The sequence below is a fragment of the Aythya ferina genome, assembly GCF_964211825.1.
Source record: "Aythya ferina genome assembly, chromosome: 5".
NCBI lineage: Eukaryota > Metazoa > Chordata > Aves > Anseriformes > Anatidae > Aythya > Aythya ferina.
The window spans coordinates 53,981,093-54,004,208 of record NC_140301.1 but is presented as its reverse complement, the minus strand read 5'-3'; the positions used below and the strand labels follow the sequence as shown (position 1 = coordinate 54,004,208).

Genomic DNA, 23,116 nt, shown 5'->3' with positions numbered 1-23,116 from the left:
TACACCTTAATCCACCCTGATGATCCTCAAAAATTAATTTAATGCTTGTATATGAAGTAAAATTAGATTGTACAGTTCAGACGTACAGAGAACTGATGAGAAAGAAAGCCAGCACTACTTTTGCCATCAGTACTTTCCAAAATAACGAACCTTCAAAAATGTAAAAATACACTCATATCAACACAAACCCACCAGTTATAATCTGAAGCAAGCCTAAATCACTGTGTCCAAATTTAGATGTAGAAGTTTAAATTTAGGTTACTGTTAAGAAAGAACTAACACTAGACTGCTATTTATAAATATTCATATGGTGACAACTTAAAATATCTCTTACATCTAACGTTTCAACAGTTATGAAACAAAAAGTAATGCCTCTGAAATTCTACAAGGTTTAGCTGTGATGCCACAAAATTCCTCATGTGCTTTGCTTTTTGCCTAAGCAACCCCATGAGCAATTAAGATGATCAATGTGTGAGACATTATAGTTTATTATACACAGCAAACGCTTTCAGGATCAGCACCTTAACTTCCAGTAAATTGGGAATATTTAAGTAACTGGCCAGATGTAAAGAAAACAGTACCATATTTTGGCAGCAGCAAAAAAATATCTATGCCAATTAAAACGGCCACATAACCACAGCATTAAGTTCCAGACAAGAAATGAGAATATACCACAGAAAGCCTGCATAAATTAGCACCATAATACGTTTAATATTTTTGCATGACAATTTTTTTTATTGTTAGCTATGAACAACTAAGCCATTAATAGCCTGATAAAAGTCTAGATTGCCTTCGTAAAAATGCCTGCAGTTTGCTTTGACTTCCTCCAGCTGATGGCTTGTCTTTTTCCTTAGCGCACCATAAAATGCAAAAACTTTCTTAAACACAAGCAGTAAGAACCATCACCAGACAAAGCATTTCAAGTGGTACTACTGAATATAAACACACACAGCCTAACAGATGAACACGTAATGTAATAAACTGCCTGACATACCAGCCCAGCTGATTAGTTAATATAGCGAGTAGCTCTTCTTTAAATGCTTGACAGATGTATTGTCAAGATAGCAAACTGGAGTGGTTCTTTCCTCTCCAAAAGAAGTTGCTCTCAAAAGTACTTTTGCTTTAATAAACCTGCATGACATATTTATTCTAAAAATAAATAAATAAATAAAAAAGCTACAGACACTAAATTGCTCCACTAATCAACCGCAGAAGAAAAAAACATAGCGGAAGAGCTCCAAAGAAGATACAGAACAACAAAAAACTGTACACAAAAGAAGCCGTTATTGGTTAGACTTCAGTGTCATTAAGGTACCTTGGATAATGAAGAGTTCAAGAATTAGGAAGAAGGTGCTAAATGACAAATGCCAACAAATTTCCCAGCAAATTAAAAATCCTGTCCAGTGTTGTGAACAATTTGTAAGTACTTTAAGCCACACAAATTGCATCTGAATACATATGCTTTTGTCTATTTATATTAAAAACTATAACTAATGAATAATTTCTCCTGGAAAGAGTATTTAATGGAATTGTTTGCATGCTGGAAGCCAGGTAAATTTACGACCTAAATGTAAAAAGTCTTGTTTGTACAAAGTGGTTAGAGTGGTTACCTTTTCCCAATTAACTGTAAAATGGAAAGTGGTTCCGCCTGAAGCATAACAACATGATCTCACTTAGGGATACTGTGCTGGACACGTATACTACACAAAATCCAGAGACCTTAATCACACAAGTAATGGACATACAATTACAATGATTTCCAGTACACCAACCTGGAAGGAGAGGAGGCATTATAGCTATAATTAGTACTAATCTCTGAAATTAAAGGCTGACAACTACGAAGGTCCAGGAACACCCTCACAAAGCAAGCCACCTGCATCACCACTTATGAATTGGTTTAAATATTTTAAGTTTAATAATTATTGCTCAGTGAAGTGAGAGATGGTCTTTCTACAGACCGAGAACCTCACATATTTGTAAGGAATTGTTTGTCATGTCCCTTCCCAGCCTTCTAAGTGTTCATCAACAGGTTTAAAATGTCTGGACCTCAATTCTCTCATGGTGCTTGCCTGGAGTACTTGCCATCAAGTCAAGATCATTCCTACAATTAAGGTTTGAAAGGATGATTTCAGGATGACAGAGATTAGTGAAGGTGGCCAAGCAGCTGACTGGATAGACCAGAATTTTTGTACAGAGAATGTATGTGCACCTGTTTAATTATGAGATGCCCCAACAAGTCATTTATCCTTAGCCACATGCCAGGGACTATCTGGCTGCATGCTTTCTGTTCACTGCGTGACAACTTCTACATCATCTTTCACTACAATTAATTGTAATCTCTGACTTCTAATTGCTTAAGCTAACTGACATACTTGAAGACCATGTTACTAGGTATGAATTTTTTTTTTGTAATTGAGCAGCTCTGGTGCTCCATCCCTCAATGACTGAGAAGGTTGTGGTTATTTATTTAAAGGTACTCCTTATCCCCAAATTGACTTTTGGTGCTATTCACTGAGTAATGCTTAAAAACTCTCCCTTTGCTATTTATATCACATATTCAATACTTACAGAATTTGCTTAAGTATCTTAGCAGAACACAGATGATTTCCTTGCTTTCACAATAGAACAAAGTTTTTGCCTCACTTAAGAAAAATAGAAATAGAAAAAGAAACAAAACCAGAAAACATTACAGTTCAGTTTCTAAGTGCCCAGACATATCAGCAATACTACATCACACGTTTGCATTGTAGGACTTTAGAGAACGTACCATTCTCTGGGTAACTTTTTCAGTCAAATATAAAAGTCACCTTTCAAGTTTTGTATTTTGTGTTATCACCTGGTGCCCATGACTGACTCACTCTCTACCTTTTCCAGAGAAAAATAGACCTTTTTTCTATGACAACAGTGTTTACCAGCTTCTGAGGGCAGGACAAAGGCAGGCAGGGTAAGCAGGCGACTCAGCAATGTCATACAAAACAGCTGTTTTCACGTACAGATTGCCACTGCAATAAAGCTACAAGTTGAAAATGTTCAGGTCATGGTCTGACAGGAAGAACAATACAGTTGCTACCACAAAATATAATTTGTGGTCAGTAAGACTCACTACATCATTTTAAAAGCAAAAAAACGAATCATAGCTGAGAACTTGCAGAAAATACATAGAAGAGATACCATTCGTTGTAGCTGTGTGAGCACTTGCTTGTTTGTGAAGGCTCAGCAGAGGTATCAGTTTTGCTTCCTTAGGTTACAGAACTTAATTTTTCTTGCATTTCTATTATTTGACCAACTCATCACAGTTGCTGATTTTCTTCAGCAGATTTTAATGAAATTATTTTATTGAAAATATAACAAAAGTAATTAACAGTACTTAGAGACAAAACTCTCCCAGATAACAGTATTCTACCCTAATAGAAGATAGTGGAAATAAGGGGATGGGGAGAAAATCTTCCAGTTCACACATGGAAAGTTTAATTAATGCTATTACATCTAGCAGTACTTTAAAATACACTTAAGGAATATGAGAAATTACTATAATTACATACAGTACGCAATACACTTTATACAATAACTAGCAACCCTGGGAGTGGGAGTATGGCTGCAGATTACTTGAAACAAGGTATTGTTACGCATACATTGGATAGAAAAAATACATAAAATATTGCTGTTTGTATTGTTTTATCTGGAACACTATTGATCCTGTAGCTTTTTTCCCCCTCCAAAAGAAATGCTTAAAACAAGAAAAGTGCCCACTGTGATCAAAGCCACAGGAACTCCCATGGGAAGACACACAGTGCTTGTATTAGACTCTGTATTTTTATATATCATGCTCTCTTAAGTGGCACAGAAAAGCAAATTCTACTCTGTCTCACTACTGAAGATAATGGGATTCACATGTAAGTGAAGTAGTGTCATAAAAGAATGCAGACTTTTTCCAAAAGAACTGCAGCTGAGTCTTTATCACAGCTCCTTCTCCTTTCAAGTTTGAGGTCCTTCTCCATTTACCATTTATTATATTATTATTACTCAAATACATTCCAACTGAGAAGTTCTCAGCCTTTTTTTTTCTTCTCCTTTCTCTTGAAACAATGCATTTCCTGTCAGAAACAGGATGCTGCAGGTTAGATGAACTTTCAGCCTGGCCTAGAACAAAGCCTATGATTCTCCAAAAATTCCTGGTCAATAATTAAAAATGCTCTAAAGATACTTACAGCTTCTGCAGGACAGACAACGAAATGTTTTAATTGCCTAAACACCTAATATCATAGCAAAATTGTGTTGTTCAAAGCCAATTCGATGGCGAGCTGAGACTAGCAGATGGATGCATCCAGCCTCTATTAGTACTCATACAGCAAACTGCAACTTTAAAGCATGACCCTCTTTTGGATCAGCTGCCTTTATGCAGCACCACTGTTCTCAGCAGCAATCCCAGAGAGAAAGGAGAATCAGCTGTAAATACTGGCTATGCCCACTCCTTTTTGCCTTCAAGGAACTGAACTGCTGCCAGCCGTACCTTTTGGCTGTGCTCCAGGTAACAGGCATTTGTAATTGGAAATAAGAGCTTTTGGTTTGGATTTGCAGTTTTTGGAGAAACTACACTGCTCCTACTTATTGTTTCACATTCTGTAATGTGCCTGAATGAGACAAAAGCACACAAAACATGATAAATATTTCCCTACATACTGATAGTAAATAAAGTTTAAAAACGATGCTTGAAATCCTATGTGGCATATTTTCTATCTAAAATTGAAAAGCAAGCTGCATTTGATTTCACTTTCAAGTAGTTCAAATTTCTGCACATTCAAGTGGTTTTACTTAAGTTTTGTTTTCAGAAAACAAAGGTTCCAGCTAGTATTGGAAATTCAGCTTTATTTTTTCAGCAAAGCAATAGAGCTGACTTTGCTTCTCTGCTGATCTGCGGTCTGGGTTTAACTGCTACTCTATTTAAGTGAAAGAAGTTATTCCACCTCTGACAGCTTGTGTATGAAACTAGTCTTAAACTCACAACAGGGAAATGGGGTGGGGGGAGGCAGGAGGAACAAGATGTTAGAAATCATTACATAGAAATGTACACAGCATTTTAAATATTGTTTCTAAATAAACAAATCTCTTCATTCAAAATAAAGACTTTTCATCGGATTTAGATTTTTTTTTTTTTTTAAAAACAATACAGTTTGGCATATATTAGAAAAAATAAACTAAAGGCTGCTAGAATTAAATGAACTACTGTAAGACTGATTAAACAGCAACAGCAAAAATAACCCACAGCTGAAGAGAGGCAGAAAGTCCTGAGCACACTTTTTGTCAGTCCTGGAGTGAAGCTCAAGAGAGGTGCTTCACAACAGTAATCCACTAGGAAAGCTGCAGTCTTGGGGGAATCCCATGCAGAAGGCTATTGGTGGTGGCAGCTATCCCCTAGCTACAAGATTAAATTGTGGGTTTGATGATAGAGAAGCTTTATGTAATGACATTTAACTGTCAAAAATAAAAATGGGAGATTAAGGACTTCAACCAGCAAGGAAGTAAAAAAAAAATAAAATTGTTGTCATTCTCCACTGTATGGCACTATTTTTTTAATTTTATTTTTTATTTTTTAAAGTATTTAAACAAGCTGAGACACAAATGACTTCCACTAACATCTTTTCCAGGCGTACATCATAACTAATGATGGGAAAAGTGGATCAGAGGCACACAATGACTTACTACATTATGTAATAATTCTTCAAAAGTGAACCAAAACCACCCTATATCTAAGCTTTTCTTTTAAAAAGAATGTTACCAGAAATCAGCTACTTTCTTAGACCCCCCCAAAAAAAGTAAAATAAAATAAAATAAAATAAAATAAAAAAACATGATCATATATATATTTAAATCTAACTAAACTAAGAATTTTTAGACTAGATTAAAACATGTTGAAATAGAGTGTAGAAGTCTTAACTGCATAAATACTTGAAAGGCAATGTGCCATAAAGAGGAAAACAGGAATGCTCATACAGGAAATGACAAGTGAAACGAGCAGAAATGGGCTTGACCTAATGAAGTAAAAATTCCACCTGAAAATTAGGGAGAAAAATGACAGCGAGTAAAATCAAAAAGACAATGGAAGAAAAAACTGTCTTAACAAGGGAAGCAGGAACCAAGCAGATACAGATCTCTGAGCTTTTTGGCGCACACACAGTTAACATGACAGGAAAAGCCATTTTTGAACACAAAGTACCTACTAGCAACCAAAAATGAAAAATCCTCTATTTCCCAGTTTTACTATGTGCTTCAAAAGATACAAGTAACTTTGCATCCATTTTCAATGGCACAATAATCTGGAGTTTTACATAAAAGAATATGCAACATCAATTGCATTTGAGCTTTCTACAAATATTTTTAATATATATAACTGTCTCTCAGAAAACGAAGAACTGCTGTCAAGGCTACTGCTGAGACCAGACTTAAGTTACATTACAGAACATAATTCCAGTGCGTGGTGTAATTTATATGCTTTATATTAAGAAAATTGAAGAAAACAATGAACAACTGAATCAAACTGCCACTTCCGATGCTTGCTTGAAATAAATCTAAGCTAATCATGCCTACCCATATACTACAAGCAGAACAGCTTCCTGAAGCACACCAAAGCTCCATATACCAACCTCTAGCCAGATACCACTCACGAGTGAGTAATTTGCCAATGGTATTAGCTGTCACACATCTGTGTGAAACGTAATTCAATGCAAAACCAACCACCAAAATGTGTATAAAATACCTTGGTTACTTCCTGAAGAGCCTATCAGCATGGTTGTTCCTCTCCTTGCTCTGTTACATGTCCTAAACCCTGTGGGTTACCCCTTGTTTTCTATTAGATACTTCTGAATTATAAAACACATAAACTTAATGGTATTTAGAATAATTATTAACAGATATCACAAGATTTCACTGAAGAACACTGGGTCAAGTGTTGACTTGGGAAGAGATGACATAATAGATTAGAAAGCATGAAGAAAAGAGAACCACAGTTTTCTATGGTTAAACCATAGAAAGAAACCCTCAGTGTTTCACATCCTAACGCAACCTAAACTGAATGCACAACCCCTCAGGCAAGAGTTCTTTAAGTTGTACCACAGGCACAGCTGCATGCACTCACTGAAGCTAACATTTATTTTTAAATTAATCAAACACTTCTGTAATTTTTCCTTGATGACAACATTAAATCAGCTGAATTCTCCATTATTTTCAAAATTAGAAATAGGATTTGGAATAAGTGTTTTCCTATTCAGAGGAAAGGCTCTACCAGTGAAGGTAACCGAGCCTGCATGCAAACTCAGGTTCTGACTGAACTTTCAACAGACAGCAATTACCACCCCACGTATATTCCTGAAAAATCCTACTTTTCAATTCAGTATGTAGCCTTCCTCACTGGTGGCATTAGCAACACTTCAATAGTTCCATATGCCTATGAAATTTGGGAACCTTGTGTGATGCAACTCGGGTAAAAGAAGTGGTTGGCATGATAGCAATGATGCCTGGGAGAGGAAAAGTAACCTTAGAGCTAGGTCAGTAACCTGCTTAGCAGCCAATGCTTGCCACGTCAAGCGCTGACAACCATTACTTCAAATACTAACAACAATTACTAGCAGTGCCCTGCTGGGAAATAAAATTCATGTTTCAGTAAGGGAAGTTTTGACTCACATAACAAGACCATAGTATTGACTTGTATTGAAAGCATGCATTTCAATATTATTATGCATTAAGATTGAAGATCAAAACCAGATAGAGATTAAAACCAAAATATATACAGGCATATTACGTCAGGAATGAAGTGCTTCAGAATTTTCCATTTAACTCAATTCACAAATCATCACTGCATATGATAATGCATATCCCAATGCTATTATCCCTCGTGTACGTGTTTTCAGACAAATACAGCATTTACTTCAAACAGATGTCTTTAGGCTCTGGTTGGACTAGTCTTCAGTCTCGCAAAGGGATTCTGGTCAGAACAGAGCTCGTACCTATTAGCAACAGCATCCCAAAAGGAGTACATTGCTTTGCTGCCAGAAAGGCTGACGTTCTGCTGATAACATGTACCACATTTCAACCACTCTCCCACAGCAGAAAGAGTGGACCATTTCTTTAGGTAACACACTCAAATCAGAGCCTCCAACAAAAGGCAAAAATAGTTTGGCTTTCTTAGCTATGAATCCTAGGCTGACCCACTACTCCATGTCCAAAAATCCTGGTCATATTTATGAACATCACTTAACTCCCAGCAGATTTCCCAAACTAAGTATTAAGGCTATTTTTAGTTACTATCTTCTTTTTAAACAGAAGATTTAATGAACAATGAAAGCAGTTGATTTTAATTTCTTCTATTTAAAATAAGCTTTAGCATTCATTATCCCTTAAGCTACATTAATGAATACCCACTTTTCAATCAGAGGGAGTGAGAAGAATTAAGCAGTAAAGTCCATGCTCAAAATTTTACTTTGGAGAGCACATGTTTACTCTGATTCAAAGGTCAGTGAGATATTAATTTCCTACTGGGACAAGAACAAAACCAAACTTTTCATACCACACAAATAACTTCAATAGGCAGTCCTCAAAAACCAACCAAACAAAAAACCACCCACCTCTGCATCAGATTTGGGATTTTGAGATACCTTCTGTAGAAGGTTATATGCTAACAGAAGCAAAGGCTAAAATAGTGTGCTGGGAAGAGGTTGGAAGAAACATACTAGTCTAATTAAAGTTCATTTGGAGTATATCTTTGAAGAAGAACTTATTATACCTCAAAGAACAGATAACAGTTTTTCCTTAACCTGTTTATGAGATTTCAAGCTTTGATCCTTTTGGTCAAGTTTTCTTTTCAATATGTGAATGAAAACAGGACACCTTTGAAACAGCGCTGACATTATTATGTTTTCACTTCAAATACAAAAGCAATATGAAAATTTGGCTCTAAAGGTTTTGTAAAGAAAAACAAACCACACAGTTGGCAAATCCAAAAATGCAAATTAAAGAACTTCCATAAAACCGTTCCAAAGAGAGGAGTTTTCAAGTAGCAGACTGCTACAAATAACTGGAGAAGTTCAAAATTTACATCTTTTGGTTTCATATTTCATCTTTTCTTTAAAGAACTTATGAGGAAAATGTTTACTTCATAAAATTCAGACACATATCAGTCACAAGAGCAATTAAGAAAATTGAAGCCTGACATAAAACTGTCACTTCCACCATTACTGGTAACAGTTCAGAGGCAGTCCCCCGCCCCTAATTTAAGTGCCTTTGAAAAAGGAAACTTAACTGGCAAATTATAGCAGAAATGGTGTTGCACAACCTGTATGCACATTAAGCGGAATTCAATAAAACACGTGCAGATTTGACTTTAAAATATCATGCATTCATTTGCATTCAGAGCATCATTTAACTCAGCTGTGTCATTTTTAAAACACAAGCACATGGACAGAAGCCAAGCACAGGCTCTGTTTCCTGAGAAGACGGCACTTTCAGTCATGTAGGTGGTTTAGGTCAGGCATAAAGGTTAGAACATAAAAGCCATTACCAGCAGAGGAACATCTCGTTTGCATAGATGTAAATATTCCTGTACCTATAAATGAAAAATATTGCTGGTACCCACTTAATCTACATGCTTTACGGTGGTTTCAGTAACTAGCAGTATTTGATAGAGAATTAGTTGACTCTACAGAAGTTACGATTTATTATTAAAAGCCTTTAACAGACACGGGGATAAAACCATTTCTTGAAAACCATGTTGAGTTTTAAATTTAAGTGTATGTCATAGCAAAAAATCACCAAACAAGAATTTTGATTAACTTCTTTACCGAAAGGGTTGTTAGGCATTGGAACAGGCTGCCCAGGGAAGTGGTGGAGTCACCATCCCTGGAAGTCTTCAAAAGACGTTTAGATGTAGAGCTGAGTGATATGGTTTAGTGGAGGACTTGTTAGTGTTAGGTCAGAGGTTGGACTCGATGATCTTGAGGTCTCTTCCAACCTAGAAATTCTGTGATTCTGTGATTGATGTATAAATAAGGACTGAGGACAATATGCATTTTATGTTGATACAATTTTGCTTCCTTCGAAGGGAATACAAACTACAATGTGACTCAAGAAATGCAGCTTAAAAATTCCAGATGACTACCTTCCTCTAATTTAATGGAATTTTTAGCTCAACAAAAAGTCCCCTCCAAAGACTTTTTATAGTTGAACCCTTCAAGATTTTAAAGGCAGTACAAACACTTGATATCCTCGTTGTTTTCAGGAGCCATATTTATACATACATGCTTTGTTTGGCTAGAAGATTTAGACAAAGATTTAAAAATACAGGAAGAATGGCAGAAGTACAGAATACAGAGTAAAAGCAGTAACACATTAAACTCAGCAGGTGTGATAAAAACCTCCTTTAAATGTGCTCTTGGTCAAGTATTACAAATGCTACCCATGAGTTGCTTCAGGAAACAGCAGTTAAAAAAAACACAAACACATCAGTCTGTGTCTGGCTATGTACTATGGCTATGTCCGAATGTCCTTTAAATATCCAGCAAAACCATCACAAGAGGCAATAATACTCTAACAGTCATTTGTATGAAATATCAGCACTCTGATAATTTAGATAATTATCTAATATTAATTGATGAAATTCTTACATATACATTTCACAGTTTAGATCTCATAGATAGAACAGAACTGCAGCTCATTCCTTGGGAAGATGGTCTTGTCGCTCCTTTTCGAAGCACCAGGTTCAGAAAGAATGGTAGAGGTTGTTTTCAAAGCTAACAATTCCATGTACAAGTGGTTAAGTAAGGCTATAGAGCAGCACTGGCCAAGTACTTACTGCAAGGATACAGGTAAGTTTTGGAAACAAGAGTCAGGCTGAACATTAACAGTCTGGGTGGCTCAGTAAGAAGGCACAGGTAAAAACCTTCAAACAAAAAGCCAGTGCTCATACCTTCAGATTATCAAATTTCATTTTGCTCTAATGGAGAAGAACAAGTACTTTCATCTCTTTTATACCTCAGCTAAGATTCATCCATGATGCAAAACCAACTGCAACCCACAAACAGAACAGAAAATGTGTGCTGATCACAGGAAATTCCCATTAACTGGATTAGCAGTGGAAAGAAAGTTTTGAAGGCTTCTTGCACAGGAGTATTTCCACAAACTAAAAGCATGCCTGCAATTTCAGAAGTAGCTGTCAATTTATAATTTAAATTAACTGAAAAGGAATTAGTATGGTTCATTAATGTGATGGGAACATCTCTGAAGAAAGTGATTATGGGGTTTACTCTCTGCAACTTCCTTCTCAGGAAGATACTACTCACCACTGACAGACTCACCGTACCTTAAATGTTTACTACATTTAAGTGTGTTGAAAGATTAAAGGAAATTAACGGTCAAGCAAACATGCATGCTCAAACCAGTTAAGTTCATTTATCATCCTTAAAAATACCTACTTGTATGGAAAATGCAAGACTTGTATAGAGGTAAAAATTACCATTGTGCAGGAAATCACTAGGAATAAAACACTTTAATTTCCCACAGCAGGATACACTAACACCAGAAAAAAATAGCATGAAAGGTGACATGGAGATTTCTACATATGACTTCATAATCAATACAGCCCAGTATCAGACTAATAAAGCATTAATAAAAAAGTGATCACATGTAAAGGAAATTACGCTTAAGATTTATCAAGTTGTTGGAAAGGATTGTAAAGTAGGTGATGGTTATCTCGGGAATTAAAAAAAAAACAACAAAAAACACCACACACTTTTTAACAATGTTTTTCTAATGCAGGAAGATTACCAAAAACATGTTGTTAGGATCTGTGGTAGATGTTACCCTGTTCAACATTTTCATAAACAACACAGAATATTAATAGTGAGGTCACACAGTTTGTTAACGGAATATTCATTGTCACTTTTAAGCCTGTTAAAGAGAGCTACAGAAAGATTTCACAGTACTGAGCAAATGAATTCCATTTATTACATATTTCCAAAAGTGGATAAATGTGAAGAAATGTGGGTGAACCAGCTGACTGCATACATTTATGAGTTCTAGCTTACTCAAAAGATATTTTAGTTATGGATGTTCTCTAAAAACACATACCTGCCAAACAATTTTTGACTACTGCTGAGCTGCTAAAAGAGCATTAAGAAAGTAACAAAACATTGTTTTTGTGTGCCAATATTTTTAATACTTCATGCAGCTCCATTTACTCTATCTTTAACAGTTCACAAAAACAGTGAGAATCATTTAAAACACCGTAACAGTTTTCATGAAAGTAGTACACAAACTTCAGGGTTACCACAGACGTAAAAGTACGAATAGGCATTTTGGCACTACATGCATTAAAAAGTCTACTTGAGTAACCAAAGGGGAAAAAACAGCAACCAGAAGCATAGAATATTGCTCCTTGAATTTTAAGAAGTAGATTAAAATTTATTCTTATTGTTATTTTTTAAAGTGACAGAAAGGGCAGTCATTTTTTGCCTTCCATGCAACAAAGAACTGCAGGATCATAGTATAATTTATCAAAAGACCAGCAGAAGTGAGACGGTCGCTAATTCCTCGCTCAAAGCAAGGTGAACTACGTAAGCAAAGCTGCTCATGTTGCCCACTCAAGTTTTCATCGTCTCCAAGCAGAGATTTCACAGCCCCTTTTGGAATCCTGTTCCCATGTTTGAATACTTTCACAGTGAAAATTTTTTCTCCTTGCATTCAGTTGCAATTTCTTGCATTGCATCTTGTATCAGTCATCTCTCTTCAGGCACTGTGCACCTCTGAGAAGTGTCTGTCTCTGTTCTCCATACCCTGCCATCAGCTGAAACATCTCCCCTTAGCCTTTCCTTTCTCGGGCCAGCAAACCCAGTTCTCAGCCTCCTTTTGTGCAGTCAGATTAATGGCTGCTGCTCTGCATGCTGAATTTGGTCTGCATTATTGCTGAAGTGTGAGCTTTGGCCTCCACTTCCATTTAATTAATTACAAAATTGATTTTTTTTTTTTAAGCTCAGAAAAAAATCCCGTGAAGTAAAAGCCTTCGTGATTTTCAGCAAGTACTATTAAACAGAAATATCTACAAGACAATTATTTTTCAAGAAAAAGAAACATGCTGGGTTCTTTGGGTTCTTTTAAAATGAAAGCACCGAGTGAGCTTTTCTCCTTTAAGAAAAATCACGTACTTAGGTTTAAATGCATCATGTAGCTCTCTTAAAAGCTGCTCCCTCTGTTTACTCATTGTCAAAGGGACTTGACCTTTCATAATCAAGAATGAAAACACGAAGTGGAAATGCACCTTACAATAGCTGGAGAGCACTTGGTTTCTTTAAGAACCTGGCATTAGTTTTGATTTGATCTGGAGCTGAAAGGTTATCTAAGGTGGCCCAAGCTCAGAGAAACCAGCATTACTGGGAGGTGCTTGATGCTGTGTTGGTACCCAACCCAACAGAACCATCAGCTTTTACCAAGCTTTTCTAAGAATGCAAAATTTCTATCCAGATCCTCAGATATATACATGACAAGAATGTTACCACTGCCATTTTTAGTCATACTCTGCAGAAGAGCACTACGTGGATATGGAATATAAACTAGCTTCCACGGTCCCTTGCTGAGGATTACAGGAAGCACATGACAAGAACAGGCAGTTACCACTACCTATATCTTCAATAAACCAACCCCACAAACTTTCATAAAATCCAAATTAAGTTAAATAATTACAAAGTTGAGCATCAAAAATTTTTGCTACTCTGGAAGGCAGAGGACAGCAGACAATGAGGTATTTCAAACAGGTCACAGCCTACAGGAAGCACCGGTGGGAGCTGACACAGGGTCAGGGCGTTCTCATCCTCCTTCCCACACAACTTTTACCACATCTTGCAAAGTACCGTGCAAATCATTTTGGAAAAGCATGAACAGGCAATATTACCAATTCCACTAAGCAACTAGACTGCCAAACTAACTTCTATACTCTGTTAATTCTGGCAATGCAGACCAAAGCAGAGTTCTACCAATATTTTGTTCAAATATCTGAATATCTGTCTTGACTACATGAAAACACTGGTTTTCAGGCTAAGAGCAGTCAACTGCATTCCTAATGAAAAGCATACCCTCTCCAAACGAATACATGTAGCCCTTTATAATCTGCCTACACAAAGGATCAAGATCATTTTCAACTGCACTCTGTCCTACAGCTACAGCTTCCTGCAAGACAACTCACCACAGTAAACACGAACTGGTAACTGAAGCCTAGTGACAAATGTTAACAGTTTGTTGTAATCCATGCTACTTTTACAGAAGCTTTCTTTGCTGGAAGCACTGAGATGGAAATCAGAAGGTCCTGATTCCTTCCCCCAGGCCTCATCTCAGTTACTTGGATCAGGGCCCTGAGTGCACTCCCGTCACCCTAGGGGTTTCGCTGCCAGAAGGGCTCCATAAGGAGAAAGAAGCATCTTGAAAAACCATCCTGCTCTGCTTCCCTCTTTGCTGTAAAAATCTTACGTTTGCAATACTCAATAACCCTCTTCTCTGCTATCCTTACGTTCATAGCTAGTGACCTCCACACAAGGATCCTACAGGAACTCTCCATGCAGATAGCCCACAACCAGTTGCTTCACCTACTCCATCTTCACTTGTTTCACAGCCAACTGCACACACACACACAAGCCTCTACTGAGGACCACAAACCACAACAGCTATTTCGTAGCCATAACAGCTGCTCAAATTGAAACCGATTCTCTTTAAGCTTGCAAGGTAAGCTTTCGGTTCACTGCGATCACTAAAGCCAAGCAGTCGAGCCGACCATTATGTGCTCTGTACTCTAGGATGATCAATGCAGCCGCAGCAGCATGACTTGGGCCTCCTGGAAAGCCTGGTGTGGGTGGAATGACCAAGGGCTCACTACCCCAGTAGCCAAACACTCTTCCTGAGCCAGCGCTGTCAGCACAAGCAGATAACACACTAATGGCTGTGTGCCACTTGCCTTCACCGTGGACTGGGCTCTTCTGGTGCTTGGTGTTTTCCAGCAATGGGTCCAAAGTCATCTTCCGCAGACCTGATTTCTACACATTGGTCTTGGACAACTGCCAGCAGTCTATAATTGTGACAAAGGGCAGAGTCTCACTGTACCCAAACCAGAAAAGGAGAGCAGATCTAGTGACAGTGATCAGGGTCAGCCAACAGTCCAGTGGTTGTGGAACATGTCCACAGTGAAGAGGCAAGCCAAACAAGCTGGTTAAAACATCAGGACCCTGAAAGGCAAGGCACACAGCCCAAGACATGGCTGCAGCCTGGATGAGGCGGTGACCAAGGCCAAGGGCCTGAGCCTAAAGACAGCTCCTGAGCAAAGGGGGAACCCCAACAAGGCTTCTCACAGCCCTCTCCATGACAGCCTTATTGAAGAGCTGATCTTGAGCACCAGCTGGGGTATTCAGGGCCCTGACACCTCCTATCCTACAAATCCCCATTGTTCCTCCAGAGACAGCAGCAGTAGACAGTAAGATGTTGACACCCTTATTTCCTATTCACAAGCTTCTAAACATCACTTTTTAAAAACACCTGCATCTATTTTCCCCACTGTGGTGCTTTGGCAAAGCTACAAATAATCCAGACAATAAAGCTGTCTGCAGTTCAGGAGGGGGAGGAAGAAGAGGAGCAAGCTTCCACCTCTTGCCAGACCAGACTTTTTAATTCTGCAAACTTTACATACTCCTTGTAATCCAGGTATAGAAAGTGTATTAGAATTAATTTTAAAAGCAAGATTGCAATTTTTATTTTCAAGTAATTCCTGATAGTCTGCTCTACAAAAATCCCCATCCTTTTTCCCCACTCACCCCAAATAAGATTAAGACCATATAGAGTATTTTACCCTCCAATGTAAGGGTAAAATAAAATACAATACACAATCTCAAACTTTTACTTTAAACACTGTATGAAATTTGTCCTAAAGCAGATTTACTTTTTAGTGAGGAAGCCTTTTTGTAAGTTAAAATTCTAGCACTTACAGCTGCAAAGAAAAGCACTTCTACTAGAAAATTCAACCCATGCTTCAACAGATGATGTAAGAGGACAACTGTAAAAGCTGCATGGATTAGAACAAACAGTAAACCTACGTCATTAGGCTTTAGAGCTATCAGCTCGCTTTAGCTCCTATTCATTTTGAATATATAGTTCTGTTAGGATTCATTTTGGGCCCAAATCAGTACTGGTTAAATTGGAGCAGCTTGTGAGACGAGGTGCATACAAAAGAATTAACTTGTATGTATGGATGGATGAGATGCATTCTCTTCCCTGCCTCCCCTCACCTCTGAAGAGACTCCTCTGGGCTATAATACCAGACACCCATCTAACTTCCTACCATCTGAAAAATGCAAAATAATCCCCCCAGATCTTCCTTAATTGCTTACAAGAAAGTTGACTCTTTTCATTAATAAAAAACAAAACAACAAGAAACACAAACCTAACGACACAACCCTTAACCTCAACCTTATTAGCATATTATCCTGTGCACCAAAAATTTAGTATTTACAAAAGTAAATTTCAGAAGTTTCTTAAAATGCACTTCCACAATTGCTTCCACAATTACGTATTTGATTTGGGCAACAACAGGGATAAAAGAATCACTGACGTGAACCCTTTTATCATATTAAGACAAAGGATTATTGCGGTTCATCGTTATAATACTTCATAGCTCTGCCTCCAACCTTTGTTTTTCTCTAAAATTCACTTGTGCCTTTAAAAGATGGGGCTTCTATCCTTCCAAAACGAAGCACAAATCAGGAAATTAAGGTGATTTGCACAGACGGAAGAGTGAAGGCCTGTCTACAGTTCAGGCAGTCGCATTTATATTCCCTTGACAACAAGCAAAGCCCTTATTCTAACTCAAGGGAATTTTACCACATTTCCCCCCCCACTCACAGACCAAAATTAGAGTCTTCTAGAATACATCTAGTCTCACTTCAGACAAAGAAGGGTAAGGCTCTTGTAGAGATAAAGAGAAATCATGATCTCTTCATATATGAAGACAACTGCTGCTGCTCAGAGGAGCAGGCTTCTGAGCATTTTGTTTATTTCAAAAACTAAATAAATAAATTAAATCACCAAACTTCCAAAGCAAAATATTTATAGTGATGGGAATGTTCATTAAAAAAAAAATCTTTTCAGTACTAACAGCTAGCCTATGCCAGGGAAAGCCGAGAAGGAAAAGGTAATCAAGAACAGTATCAGCTGTGTTTCTTGCATATAAGTGCCATTGTTCAAGCTGTGCTGATCCCATCTAATAAATGCTCTGCTTTCCTAAAAAGTTCTAAAACAAAGCCAGCTTGAGGAAGACATTAAAAAAAAATAAATGCTTTGATTGGTTACGAAGGTTGTTTATGGGCACGTAAAAACACAAAGAAACACACAGCGATGCAAAATTCCACTAACCGCAAGAATACGGAGCGAGACTCACACCTCAATATTATTTAAAAAAAAAGAAGTCGGGAGAAAATGCATTTTCCTAAGGGACTACGTAATGTGTAGGTTTGCAGCAATTCCGTAGCTCCAGGAGCACACGTTTCTGTGCAGAAGGCTAGCAGCGAGGGCTGCGCAAGCCAGCAGGCAGATCAGAGCTCGCTTCGTAGCGCTGAGCCGCATCTCCTGGGCTGCAGCACGGCTCTGCGCCCCCCGAGGGGCACCGCTCCCCCTCCCCAGCCACCAGGCCCGGGGCTCCTCTCCCCGGCTCGGCTCTCCCCCTGCCCCTCGCGGCACCTTCGCATCCCTCGGCACCAAGCCGAGGGCGCAGACCCGGCGGCGGCGAACCCCTCGCGGCTCACCTCGGATGTGCAGCAGGGCCAGGGGCTGGAAGGGCCCGTTGGGACCGGCCGCGTCCACCACCACCATCCTGCCGCCGGCCCGGTTACATGTCAACATCGGGGCTGCGCCGGGGGGAGGCAGCCCGCTGCTTACGGCGAGAAACCAGCCTCCATTTTAGGTCGTTTTTTATTATTTTTTTTTATTTATAAAAAAAAAAAAAAGGCAGAAACTGAGGCGCTGTGCAGCTGGAGGGAACTGGCTGCCGGGTGATGTCAGCGGGCGGCAGCGGCCCCATTGGCTGAGGGCCGCAACTTAAAATGACACCGGGCGAGACGCGAATGGGAGGCGGCCGCGCCGGGCCCGCGCCTCAGGCACCGGGCCTGGGGGGGGCCCCTCGCAGCCCGGCTGGGCCGCCGCGCTCTGCTCTTCTTCCCCGCCCGCTAACAGGGGTTAAACGCCTGTTAAAACGGCGTATGGGGTATTTTGCCCCTCCTCCTTCCCCCCTTTTAGGGGAAAAAAGTTGAGAGTTTCTGCCAAGAACTGCCACACTGGAGGTCAGCTCCACAGTGGAAAAATACTGCGTCGAGGGCAGCGTCTCCAACGGCTTTGGCTTCCCCAAGCCATCTTGGAAGGTGGTTCCCAGGAAGATAAATGCCTTTCACTCGTTATTAGTATTTTTTTTTTTTTTTTTTTAAATATCAGACTGCACAAGCTTTCCCAAGAAGTGCTTCACAAATGGCTCCTAGTATGAGTCTGTTACAGACCAATGTCACCCAATTGTTCAGCTCCTGAATGCAATCGCTCATTGCATGCTCATTTCAGTGTCTCTTTCATTCCAGAGACTGACCTATCTAAAGTCAAACCTAACACTGTCAAACTTCAATATTGCAAGATCCATGCAAGTTCAATTATTATAAGTAACTCAAAAAAATATTTAAAACTGAAGTATCACATCAATAAGAACCAGAGCATGGTCACACAAAAAACATTTCACTGCACAATCCTGATAACACAAGAAAGTACTATAAATGTTTAATTTTTTTCCTTAAATTACTTGAGGTATTTGCAACAAAACACTGTAAGCGCCATTTTCTTTATCACCGAGGATTTGAACATGTATTTTCACAAAGTGTTATTTGAAGGACTGTTTTGTCTCCTAGATACCGCACCTCTGGGAGTGATGCTCAGAGACGTAAGCAATATTGTATTTGTACCATCTCCAGATTGGTGCTTCTCCACAAATACTATTTGCACCAGTACACCACCTTTCAGTATTTAAATTACCTATCTACAACATTTTCCTATCTGATACCAGCTCAAAAGAGAAGTACATCCAAAAGAAGAGACTTTTCAGTTACATAATTTGCTTACGAAAATTTGGAACAAAAATGTTCAGGCATATGCTTACCTAGCTGCAAAAATTGTATTGCCCTATACACCATCAAAGGTAAGTTAGAGCTGTACTGAGCATTATTAAATTCGATGAAGGAAAAATACTAATTGGGATATATAAGAGGAATATTACCCATTTGATACACGGAGAAATCAATTGGATTTACTGACTGATGACTGGGCCTGATTTAAAGTAGTAACTCATGGATGTATCAGTTTAAGAACAATGCAAGCCTGGTCTCCTTTAGGCTCTTTCATCAATCTAGAAACAGACAATTAAAATATATATCCAGGTGCTCTTTTTTTTTTTTTTTTTGAGGGGGGGGAAGTTGGTGATGAAGAGGTCTAGACAGAGTATCCAAGTGTTTTAAGAAGTAATTATGGAGATGGAGAGAATTAGTTTTTCTACAGTCACTGTAGTTAAGTAATCTTCCTTGATGTAGGAGGAATTTAAGTTAGACATTAAATGAAAGCCTCTCACAATAAGCATAGTGAAACAAAGTAAGACTGCAAACTTTCTCTCCAATTTAAAAATGGACAAACATAATGAGTGATACAAATGCTCTTGATCCTGCTTTTGAGTACAGGAAAGTGGAATACGTGAACTCCTGATACAATCTTAAACCTTTCTCTAATGCTGCAGGGATTCAGATCACTTGTCCTTCTAGTCTAGGCAAAACCAAGGGAGGTGTATTCTCAAAAGAGTCAGCTTTCGTATTTCTATATCCCTTGGGTATACCCTAGATATGAAGCTTTAATCTTATAAAACAAAGGCTACCACAGAGATATGTCGTTAACAGAACTGGATTTAAAATAAAGTCAAGACTGATCTCAAAGTGTTCTGCAAGATCTTGATGGATAAGCGAAGAAAAAAAGCTCAATATTTTCACACACAATTTTATGAGCAAATTCTGTTTTTCTTCCACATCTAAAGTACAATTAGGCTGTTCTACAATGATAAGCCTCAGTTATGATGAAGCAAAAAATTGTGTTTAAAATTCCAGTTTATCTGGTAACCACATCTTTAAAAGAGCAGCTGTATCTCCTCCTCTCTACTCACATCTTTGCTTTAATGGTAGCTGCTGCTTCTGTTTGAAACTCCCTGCAAATACAGAAGTGGATATGAAGACTGCTGGTACAATGGTACACAATTTATCTACTGTACTGGAACACAACAGAATAAAAAGGGAACATTACCTTAGTTACAGTGCCATTTCCTACTTTATCCATAAGCATGGCTTGAATAGTTGAAGGCTCATTTGCAAAAATTTCTGTAACAGTTCAGTAAATCAACCCCCCTACATTGTTCTAAAGAGAGTAAGTGATAAATGTGCAGTGCTAGCAGTAGTACTGGCAGAGCACTAGATCATGTTCAAGTAAGTTTTCTCTTGTGAAATACCCATATCCTGTTCACATTTCTTCCTCTTTGCAGGACTCTTCCATCTAAGGCCAGTACTTACTAAATTATCATGAAACTTGCTCAAACAGCCACAATGGAGTATGTGCTGATGTGCTTCTTGCAGGGTGCTAGGGGAGCTGGAGAACTTCAATCTTTACAAGACCTTTTGCTCGTTATCAAAATCTGCTATCTGTTCACCAGTTATGCAGACTACACACTCTGCTCAGGAGGTTTGTATAGCTGTTCTTTGCTTCAGCCTTACAACATTTGATTTGCCACCAAAAGAAAATATCTATTTAATTTGAATTAATTTGAGCAACTTCATGGGTAAAAAAAATTGCAAAGAAAACTGAATTAGGAATTGATTTTCTAATGGGAAGGGAAAGAAGGTTAGGACAAATAGAACACCGTTAATGATTATCAATAGGAGGAAGAGGTTATTTGAACAAATTTACGGAGACACTTTCATTGCAAAAAGAATCAAAAAACCATTAATTCTAAAAATGGCAGCTGAAGTTAACAAATTAATGAAAAAATATATTGACAGCATAGCAAAAATGTAGCTATTACACATTTCCTCTGAACCTGCTTCTCACTCCAAACTTCCTGACAATAGGAATGAAGAAAAATCCTATCAAGTTCTCAGGATTTAATTGTTACATTTAGGATCCAGCAGGACAGCTGGTGAATTCTCTTTATACCGAGAGGCTATGTGGCATTTCCTTCAAAACAAACAGTCCATTTAGGTTGTGATGTAAAAACAAACAGAGAAAATACCAGAAAAAAAAAAACAAAGTCACCTGTGCAAAGCTTGCCTTTATTTCTGTTCTGAACTAGTTACTGTTTTAACTACTAGTGACATAACCAACAACACAAAAGACAAAAATTCACCTGATTTTAGTTATTTCCATCAAAACACCTTAAACAAAGCTGTTTACCACTCAGAATAAGTGAGGAGTCTGAGCTTTTATAATGAGGAGAGGGAAACATTATTTAGCCTGAACTCCAAGGTAACTGAAGGCATAACTCCATGAATATTGAAGTTGCAATTCCTCAGCAACCTAAGCCAGTCTAGTTGCAGACAGCTTCAATCCTCTTCCCACATGCCCTTCCACTTCAGTCCCACAGTTGTGAAGGCTGAGTCCGCTAACCCAACAGAAAGCCACTTACATTACTGTCAGGTTGCTTTTCTGTTAGGTTAGACTTCCACAGGAGTCTAAACTGAACTAAGTCTTCCAGAGCTGCTGCTGCAATCCTGCCTCTCCTGAGGCACATGCGCCTAACTGTCTGCAGCCCTGTACCTTTGTGCTCGTGCAGCTGCATGGTTGAACCAGATTAGGAAACAGAGCAGAGTTGAAATGAGAAGGAAAGAGGTTGGGATGAGCCAGGTCAGTACCATTATCTGGCTCACCAGACAGCCATGCAGAAAGGAGAATAAACACGTGGGAATAAACACGTCCAGGTTTTATTGGTAGACCCAACTTAATTCTCCCCCACACACACACTCCACCAGCAATTTTCTTCCCTTTAAACAACAACAAAAAAAATTACCACTCACAAATGACAGATATAGAAAAGCGTCTTGTTACTGCCATGAACAGTGAGTTCAGAATGTTACTCCAGGACAATAAAACTGTTTTAGGGGAGGCGAACACATTAGGTACTACACAGTCTGGAAGAGAAGCCACAGCAATAGGAAGGATACTGGACTCATACAAGGCTCTGACTAGATTCCAAAGGACAGGCAAGAGGAAATGTTCTTGTCATGGGAACAGAGGCAATGAAAACCATCTTAATACCCAGCTATCAAAAAAAAAAAAAAAAAAAAGCAAATAATTAAAAAAACACTTGGATAAATAAAACAAGTGTGAATTATCATTTGGCTTCCTTAAAGAGCTCCTAAGACTGAAGCACGGAGAAATACAGTACTGTACCTTTAATGTTGAAAATCTAAAAATATTTGCTTACTAGAGTACAGGAAAAAATTGATTAAAAGTGAAATTGGCAAACATCTGCCCATGGCTGAATTTGTCTCTGTCTGGATCTCCCTGTATTTGCATGGTCACTGTAGCGCACACAGACTCAGTGCCAAGTTTTACTTCAGCCAATACCGTATACTCAAAAGACTTTTTAGGAGGGAAAAAAAATACTAGATAACTGAGTTCGGAAAGCTGTACAACATGAATTCATTAGTTACCTTAAAAGAACTGTGTTTTAAAAATACAATCTAGTGCAAAAACATACTTCCCAGGGTAGATAACAGAGACACTTTTCAAGTACTGACACTATTTTAACCAAGCCTTGTATAAAACCTAATGTACCAAACTCATTCCTGTATGGGGTCTTAATTACATAGATCACAAGTCATTCTCTAGAAGCAAATGACGCTTAAAAAACATATTTAAGAGTAAAACCTTGAAAGCATGCTAGTCATTCAGCAGATGCATTTAAACGTATAAATATTGAATACAACATTTGATTAGTACAGGTCTTAAGAAATTAGAACTTCAGTGCAGTGAAAAAAAGTTT

General features: G+C 38.4%; 1 protein-coding gene across 2 annotated transcripts in view; it reads right to left on the bottom strand.

Moving 5' to 3' along the window:
- Nucleotides 1–23,116, bottom strand: part of PPP2R5C (protein phosphatase 2 regulatory subunit B'gamma) — an 81,606-nt gene that overhangs the window by 33,380 nt on the left and 25,110 nt on the right. Inside the window, exon 1 of one of the 2 annotated variants that reach the window (XM_084520957.1) lies at nt 17,817–18,062. The exons of the other annotated variant lie outside the window; for it this stretch is intronic. Within the exon in view, the coding sequence (XP_084377083.1) occupies nt 17,817–17,913 (97 nt within the window). The 5' untranslated portion in view covers nt 17,914–18,062. Of the gene's footprint in view, nt 1–17,816; nt 18,063–23,116 lie in introns of those variants that run through there. 2 annotated transcript variants of the gene reach the window in all.